The sequence below is a fragment of the Arachis hypogaea genome, chromosome 14 (genome assembly GCF_003086295.3).
Source record: "Arachis hypogaea cultivar Tifrunner chromosome 14, arahy.Tifrunner.gnm2.J5K5, whole genome shotgun sequence".
Classification (NCBI taxonomy): domain Eukaryota; kingdom Viridiplantae; phylum Streptophyta; class Magnoliopsida; order Fabales; family Fabaceae; genus Arachis; species Arachis hypogaea.
This window is the reverse complement of record NC_092049.1, coordinates 121,528,723-121,537,997: the sequence shown is the minus strand read 5'-3', so window position 1 is coordinate 121,537,997 and position 9,275 is coordinate 121,528,723. Positions and strand designations below refer to the sequence as shown.

Here is a 9,275-nt window from a genome sequence, read left to right as displayed (position 1 = left end):
ACTCTCCCCCTCCCCAAACACAACTTACAACTTTTATCGTACTGTGCTCTTCAAAGAACATATCTTAAAAGGTGCTGAGTTGGAATTCCATTCTAACTAAGAATTCGTGTGGTTTCGGAGGATCCAGCTACAGAAAAATCGGAAACGGAAAACCCCCTTTTCGCCCGACTCTTTAGTCTTAAGAATACTAGTTTTAAAAATGAATGATTGTCTTTATTAATTTTTAAATTTTAAATTCTAAATAAAAATAAGATGTTAGCAAAAAATATTGACTAATATTAATAAAAGGTATTAGTTCAATTTCTAATATATATATATATATATATATATATATATTAATTTACGTAGATAAAAAAGAAGAGAAATTACATAAACAAGTGTTTTTGTGTTAAGCACCAACGTAACGTAACAAAGTCACATTTTTTTAACCCTTATTTATCTTAGGCCTCTTTATTTTATTTTATTTTATTTTATAGAAATGTTAATAAAACAATACAAAACTCTTACAAAAACAACAAATTCAATAGTAGTGGGGAAATGACTTTTATATATTAGTAGTTGTCTATCACTATTGTGATGTTCAATAGTATGTAGTGACTTAGTGAGGACACACTGCTACGCGTTGATGATAGAATTCAAAGGAAACAATACATTAGGGGATATCTTTGACTTTCAGAGCATTAATATAGGATGGGAGATTGTTAAGTTTACCTATATACTGCTGTGCCATTGAATGATATAATCTCTCAATTAAGAGATACATCACTGTATTCCGTAGTGTGTCTCTACCTAACTATTTTCTTTTTCTTCGGCTACAACAAAAATTACTTTTAACTACAAATATTTAGTAGCGATGACATAATAGTTAATTATTATATGTCATATTTAATTCATATTTTTGCAATAATTATATATTTATCATTATTGTATATATTATAATGATAATTATATATTTTTAGTGATTATTAAAAAGATTTTTATCGATAATCATATAATAAAAAATATTTGGTAATTAAAATAAATTAATAAAAAATAACTAAAACTTATTTTATTTAATATTCATTAATTGTTATAATAATTAATAAATATTAAATAAAATAAATTATGTCTTTTTTTTGTCTTCTTAGAGCTAAAATCGTTTAACGATAAAATATAAGACGACTAATATTTAATTACCGATAAAAATATTAGCGACTATTTTTATTGTCACTAAAAATAAAAAAATAATTACTAAAATTATTTTTTCTAGCAATATTAGTAATGGAATCATGGAATAATATATTTTTCTTATATTTTAAAACGAGGATTACAAATTAAATATTGTTCCGGTCCAGCCCATTAAGAACCTCGGGTCCGATCACAAGTCACCGACTTGTCGGGTCGATGGACCCGAACTAAGAGGTGACCCGCGCGTCACCCCCGTTCTGCAGAGAAAATATGGATCGACAGTTAGTAAAAGCTTCCATGCAGGTGGGCCTAATTACAGAGAGTCCATCCCGGGTACAGAGTATAAATGAGGAGGGACCTACCCTCCCTGAAGGTACATCACCTTTTTTATCCTAATTAGTCGCCACTTCGTACGGATACTAACTATAGCGTTGGAGTGTTATTGCAAGAGGCCCCACCCGTCGACACACCAACGACTCAGACGTTTTTGCCCTCGAAGCTTGCACTCAGGCTCCGATCCTATCTCACTCAGTTGCACCTACCTTAGCCCAAGAACGGAACTAAAAATTTTTTTTGAAAGGGACCAACATAAAAAATATAGGTTAAGAAGAAAAAAAATTAAAAATTAAAAAGGGGCCAAAATAAAAAATTAGAGACTTATACATACAAATTATTAATTTTGAAAAACCATTGTCCCTTTTCCTTCTAATGTGGCTCCGCCACCGTCTCTGCCTCAACCTCAGCCTCACTTGATCCATCTCTCACCCGAGCAACCGAAAAAAATATTAAATAAAATAATAGTTCAAAGAATTTCTATTGTGATTTGTGACGGTATAGCGCAAGAGTACAGATATATAGAATAAAAGGAATGGAGTGTGATCTTATGAGTAAGCAAATAAGTATAAATATTCATATTCTTTTGAATTTAATAATTCATCCGGCATGTCAAGTTCTTGCACTTATTGAACAAAAATTTGATTGGCAGTTGGATACACGGTATGGCTTTCTTGCCGCGCATTGAGTTATTAGAGAATTGATAGGAGTCTCGTTATTAATTACGTTACTACTCCTAGAAAGATGACTTTACATAAATATAAAAAATTAAAGAAAATAAATATTAATACCACTCATTTTTTTTATATAAATTTATGTAAATACATAATATAAAAAATAATTAGAGTGACATTATAAAAAACACAATCAGATTATTATTTTTCTAATTAAAATATAAACACATATTATAAATAATTTAGTCAAATATATTAAATTATTTAACGATTTTTAATTACTATCTTCATGTAAAAAAATTCTCAGTTTTCTTCTATATCTCTCAACTCAGCCAATTAAAAATTAATTTGTCGTGAATTGAAGTTCTATTTAAAAATCTGTTAATACCAATAAATTATTATATATATAAGACAAAATTTAAACTTCTAACATTTATTTAAACAAATTAGTAAATTAATTATTATACACAAATTGACTTTCATCTTATATAAAAATAATAATACTATATAATCAATAAATATTATCATTTTAGATCAATATTTAGCCAACAATAATTTACAAATACCTATATTTACATCAATTTACATACACATTTATTTTCATCAAAATTTACAAAATAAATCCACATAACATGTACTTATATTTTTAGAATTTATACACATAAATTAATAAAATTTATTTATTAAAAATAATTTAATATTTATAATTATTCAAAATTGTTTGGCTGCCAATGAACTATAATTCAAACGGTGGTATAATCTCTCCATACTCATTTAGAGATCACAGGTTGAGTCTCCCTATCTAAAAAAAATAAATAAATAAAGCATTTAATCCCTTGCACCTAACAACTACCCTTGATAGAGTTGAGATATCACACATTATTACCGATATAGTTGCCATTTCCGTTATTATTGCTCTAAACCCCAAACCTTCCAAAGCTTCCATTTTCATCACAAACTTAACAATGTCTGAGTTAGAATTATCGTCAAAACACAAGGCCATGACGGAGAGCAACCACAACCACGACGAAGAGCATCAACAAGTTGCGGTGGTTTCACAGAAAAAGATGAAAAAGAGAAGAAACTGCGCCATCGCCATGGTAGTCATCATCTCCTTCTTCATTCTGTTGGCTATCATATTCGTGATCCTCGCCCTCACGTTGTTGAAGACCAAAGATCCAAAAACAGAGATTGTATCTGCAACTTTGCAAGGAATCTCACCAAAACTCACATTCCCCGCCATTAACATCCAACTCAACATCACTCTTGACCTCAAGATTCGCGTCGAAAACAAGAACCACGCTAGCTTCAAGCACGGTGAGGGTAAGAGCGTTCTTTTCTACAAAGGAATCGAGGTTGGAGAAACTGAAATCTTCTCTGGTTTGATTCCTTCAATGGGATCCGAAATTCTTCCGTGTAGACTCACGTTAGAGGCTGATAAAGTTGCAAGTAACATCACGGGTTTTCTTGGGGACTTGATGGGAGGTGAAATTACCATGAAGACCTTCACTCAGATTCCTGGTAGAGTTACTTTTCTTGGGTTTATCAAGAAGCATATTGTTGCTAAGTCCAGTTGCCAGTTTATTATTGGTGTTCCTGATTTCAAGATTAAGAACCAAGTTTGTAAGACCAAGATATGATTCATCATCAAGAACAATTGAAGCAGGATTTGTAGCTTCTTATACTATACTATTAGCAGAGTTTTTTACATGTATTTAGTTATTAGTTAATATTTTCTTAATCGATCTTGGATACTTATATCTCTCTTGCTAGACTTTCATTTTTGAGTTTTTGAAAATTTTTGGCAACACCTTTATTTTCTGATGGCAAGATCAGTAGTGTAGAAATGTTTTATTTTAATTTATAAACAAGAAAAATATTAAGGTGGATACTTCCATGATGACATCTTCACGTGAAAATAGCATTATAGACCATTAAATGAATTTATATATTTGATAAAATATATTTAATTAGTCATCTAAAAGTTAACAATGTCATTTTTATATGAAAATGTCACGTGAGTATTTTCTAAATATTAAATGGTTCGTATGTTTGAATGTTATGATTTTATTTTTTTATTTAGAAATTAGGTAACGAAAAAAAGAGGTTTACTTTAAACATGTGAGCAGTGATGCCATGCATAAGTTTGGTTCTGATACAATAATATTAATTTTCTTTCATCTGGCATACAAAGATCAAGCTTTGCCTCACTTCTCTTTCCAATTTTTTTTTTCATTATGGTCATTGAAGTTTGTCTGAAAGTAATTTTCTAACAAATGAGAGAAAAGAGATGAAAAGATTGTTTGCGATGTTATATTCACGAAAGAAAGAAATATTTAGAGTAAAGACTGTACTCAATGGGACTCTTTGTATTTTTCTTGAAAGATAACGTCACTTCCAAAAAAAAATCGGTATTAATATTAGGAGGATGTGTTCAAATCCAAATCCATCCAAATTAAATCGTTCGTCTAATTCAATCTAAATTGAAAATTGATTAAAACCGTACTAATTCGAATTTGATTGGATTCTATTTTTTGCAAACAGCTGGATCGGATTGAATTTTAGATCTAATTTTCATAACCGATCCAATCCAATTCAAACCGCACAATGTATTATAATATTATTATTTTATTATTATATTTATAATTATACTTATAACATGTTCAATTTTTTTTTATACATTTTTATATTATTTATGTATTATTATTATTTAATAAATATTTTATGTTCAAAATGTTATTTATTTATTTATTTTAACTAATTTATAATTTTATTTCTATTGTTATGTTATTGTTGGCTTTTTAAGATATTGTTAAGATTTATTATGTCAATGTTGATTATTTAAAATTTGATGTTGAGACTTGCTATATATATTTAATTTTTTTAATTTATAAAACCGCAAATCAAATCTAATCCAAACCGCTTGAAATTGGATCTGATCGGATCGGATTTTTTTAAAAATAGCATCCAATCCAAACCGCACCGCAAGTAAAATTAGTGTTCGGATCGGATGAGTTTTTTACTCAAAACCGATCCAAACCGCACCGCGAACACCCCTAGGAGGATCTTCTTATAAAGACGCATAATAAATCTTCTTATAAAGATATTTATGTGTCATATTATTATTGGGCGTATTAATGAATCGGTTAGTTTTAAATTTCTTAACAAATTAGAATAAAATCGATTTTTTTATAACAATAATAATAAATTCAATTGTTATCAGATCCGATTGAACCGACCAATTTACATAACCTACTAGATTATGGCTTTTTTTGTTTTTTTTTTTTAAAGAAAAATCAAAGATATATTTGTCTTTTTATCAAAAAATTTAAACATGATTCGATTTAGATTGTGTAAATCGATCGGATCAAATCAGGTTTAATAATTATAATGCGGACAATTGGGTTTATTATTGTTGCTATAATAAACCAATTTTATTCTGATTTATTAAAAAATAAATTATTAACCAGTTTAATAAAGATATCCAATAATATCATAATACATATAAATGTCTTTAAAAAAAGATATTTTTAGTGTATTTATCAAAATAGTCTCCTTAATACTCTTATTCTGAGATAATTGTAGGTTTTTTTTATTTAATGAAAGTTTTAAATAATCCCTAAATTCTTTACTGCAATAAAACTAGTTACTATATTAGTATTACTACTATATTTTTATTTCTTTTTGTTATAACTCATACCTCTATTATTTTTATTATGCAATATTATTTTATTATATTATCATTATCTTTTATACCACTATCAACATTATCAATATTACCTTTTTTTTATTATCTTATTTTTTTGTGTAATGCTATTTTTTTTTAAGAAAAATTTTTGTAACACAATTAATTTTTCATCTTACGACATTATTTTCGATAAGGTCCTTTACCATTTAACTACTATTGACGAAGAAATTTTCAAAAAAAATTTATCAATTGAAAGTACATTCACAAAAATTCTAGTCATTTTTTAAATTTCGGTCATTAAAAAAAAACTTCACATATAAAATTGCAAATATTTTAACTTATCATAAAAATCATCAAATAATAATAAAAATGCCTTATATTTTAATAATATATACAAAAATTGTATCAAATTTTTATTTTTAAAATTTTTTTTGATAATATATATTTTATTAATCATACTAAGTGTACACCAAATTTGTTATTAGCACAAAATATAATTTAAATATAAAAATATATTAAAGTAAGTTAAATAATAGTATATTTATTTATATATAAATACATAATGACTGATTTTAATATATAAATAATATTTTTGATATTTAATATTAAGTTATTTTTGTCATGTGTTAAATTTTTTTTAGAATATTTTTATTAGTTGTATAAATTTGTAAATACCATTTCAGTAGTTTACGTTTTTTTTTTCCATCAACTGTACTGTACTTGAATGTAATAGTCTATATTATTTAAATCTTTTATTATTAAATCCTAGATAAGGGCTTGGGCTCGCCGAAATAAAATAATCTTCTTCTACATTATTTTTGGACACAACACATAAAATCATTTTTTTTTTCATTGGGCAGGAGATGTGCCATGAGTTAGTTTATTTAAAAAATAAATGATTTGTTCCGAGGGTTACCTGAAATAATGATTTAGGCCTGAACGTGAGGTTCAGACTCCTTTTAAGAAAGCGTCCGACTTATGCTGGTGTCAAGGTGCTGCCGTTCGAGTTCCTCATGAAGAGGTGATGGGTGGTACTTGCAAGAGATTCCGATGCTTAAGTTAGCAAAAGACTATAGCCAGGATTTTAGTAGATTGGGTCCTCAATATACCTGAGAGTGTAGAGTAAAATAGATAACTACCTTTTAATGTAATTCCACCTTTAATGGTGAATAACGGTTCTTTTTTTCTAAAAAAGTTGTTGAGATCTTCCTTTTAGATAAATGGGAGATATCTTAAGAGTTAATTACTCATTCAGATAAGTAAGGCTGGGTTGGTTGTCGTTGCGCCCGACCTATGTGAAGTCGGGCAGGCGTGGGGGAGACACGTTCTCTTAATTGGGCCTTATTCTGTTTGGGTCTGGTTATTTTGTGAGTCAGGGTATGAACAGTGCCCCTACTTAAGTCCGAGTCTGAGCTTTACCAGGTCGAACTTAAGTATTAGTAGATCAGACTGATTTCTCGTGGATTAATAAATTAGGCCGAACAACTCGTCTTTCTGGGTCACATGGGGGTACTCGACGTGTTCAAAATTTGAGAAGTTACGTCTTTTCACATCTTGCACACGTTCCTCTATGGTAACCTTGGTAACCACATGCCATAAATGAAGGGTTTGTGAAATTACTTTTTTCCCCTAGCATCTTATAAATACTCAAACTCTTTTCTTTTTCGTTTCTTTCTGAAACATTTGCGTTCTTCGTTTTCTCTCTTAGATTCTCCGTAACTTCTTTACACTTTAAGATTGAACTTCCTGCTTGGAAATTTTCTTTAGTCGTTGGAGGTTTTTTGATTGTCCGTATATTTTCTGTTCAAGTACCCTTCTACGCATTTCTTCAAGGTTAACATCTTTGCCCCTTGTCTCTATGTTTATGTTCTGAGTGATGCCGTTACTTCATGTTTGATTTGTTTTGGGATTCCTATGTCATATTTGAAATCAAGCTTTGAATTTTGAAAGTTTGCTTCTTTTCTTGAACTTGGATTTATGGAACTTTTAATTTGTTGTTGTTGTTGTAAATGTGGACGTGGGATTATACTCCATGTTGACCCTAAATGACGTCTTTTTTATCTATTAAATATGGAACTTTTTCCATATTTGGAAATGCTTTTTCTTAGTATTCGGGAGGTTGTAGGAACCGTAATGTTCCTTTGTATTATTGAAGACAACCCAACCTCTTTAGACTTTTTATGTTGTTCTACCTGGTTTGCCGACTTGTAGTGATAATTTTTTCTTTTATTGTATTGTAGGTATAGTTTTTATGTCTCGATCAGTAATTCACAACATGTCTTCTAAGTCTCGTCCGACCTGACTTGAGTAGATATATATGTACTTACTTTTATCCCCATTATTGATAATGAGTATGATGAAACCTTTCGTAGGTATCATATGTTATGTCTAAGTTGAAAGGATGAAAGGAACTACGAAATTGTGGTCGCTAACACTGAAGAGAGGGTCTGTTTTTCCCGACTTGACAAGTTAGATCGCTATTTCATCTATGTGTATGATTGCTTCTTCACAAGATTAGGAGTTACCCTTCCCTTTCTGATTTTGAATCTGAGATCCTTAAATTCTATAATGTTGCTCCCTCTCAACTTCATCATAATTCTTAGAGTTTCTTGAAAATATACCAGCTCCTTTGTCGAGAGCTTGGTGTCTTTCCTTCTCTTAAAGTTCTTTTATTTTTTTGTCCTCACCAAGTCTTTCAACTTTAAGAAATAGGGATGGATCTCTTTCTGAGCTATCCAGGTAGGAAGCTTTTTGCCATTTTTGATCATTCTTTCCATGGCTATAAAAATTACTTCTTTAAGATCTGTGCTGTTGTGGAGGGTGTCCGACCTTTCTTTCTATGTGATAGGGACGGGCCCCTTTTTCCTTTGTATTGGGAAGAACATCCTGTGATAGTTAAGTATAACTTGGATGATTTAGATGAGGTTGAGAAGAGTGTAGTTGGATTGTTCCAAGAGTACTGGGGTCAAGCTCCTTATCTAGATACCAAGAGATATTTAGGAAATCCAAGCCAACTTCAATCTGAGTTAAGTAGTCTTCTTTTCTTTTTATAGATATGGATTTGTCAAAAGTTATTAGTGACTAATGTATCCTGACTTTGATGTCGTGCAGAAAAAATGGCTCCTAAGTCGGCTACTATGAAAACACTTCAGACTGCCAAGAAGAATATTGTTGCACGAAGCATACAACTGAAAGAGGCAGGTAAATTGGATGACCTCTCCTCTCCTTCTAAGTTGGACTCGGAAGCTTTTGCCTTGGTAAAAAAAATTGCTGATCCGACTCCTCAACCAACTCCTCCTCCCTCTAGCTCAGTAAAACAAACAACTCTTCATCTACCTTCCAATCTCAAGTCAAACCCTAAAATGCGTAAGACTTCGAAATCGGGGGTATTTATGTGTAGGGCTTTAATGCTA

General features: G+C 30.0%; 1 protein-coding gene and 1 long non-coding RNA gene across 2 annotated transcripts; one reads left to right on the top strand and one right to left on the bottom strand.

Moving 5' to 3' along the window:
* Positions 1 to 1,269: 1,269 nt before the first annotated feature.
* LOC140178883 (uncharacterized) lies at positions 1,270 to 2,042 on the bottom strand. Its single transcript, XR_011871863.1, has 2 exons — positions 1,835 to 2,042; positions 1,270 to 1,727 (listed from the first exon to the last, which is right to left on the bottom strand). It is a non-coding gene; the product is annotated as an uncharacterized lncRNA (long non-coding RNA).
* A 755-nt stretch (positions 2,043 to 2,797) lies between these two features.
* On the top strand, positions 2,798 to 3,938 carry LOC112743901 (uncharacterized). Its single transcript, XM_025793320.3, has one exon. The coding sequence runs from the start codon at positions 3,140 to 3,142 to the stop codon at positions 3,812 to 3,814; it is 675 nt and encodes a 224-aa protein (XP_025649105.1). The 5' UTR covers positions 2,798 to 3,139; the 3' UTR covers positions 3,815 to 3,938.
* Positions 3,939 to 9,275: the final 5,337 nt, after the last annotated feature.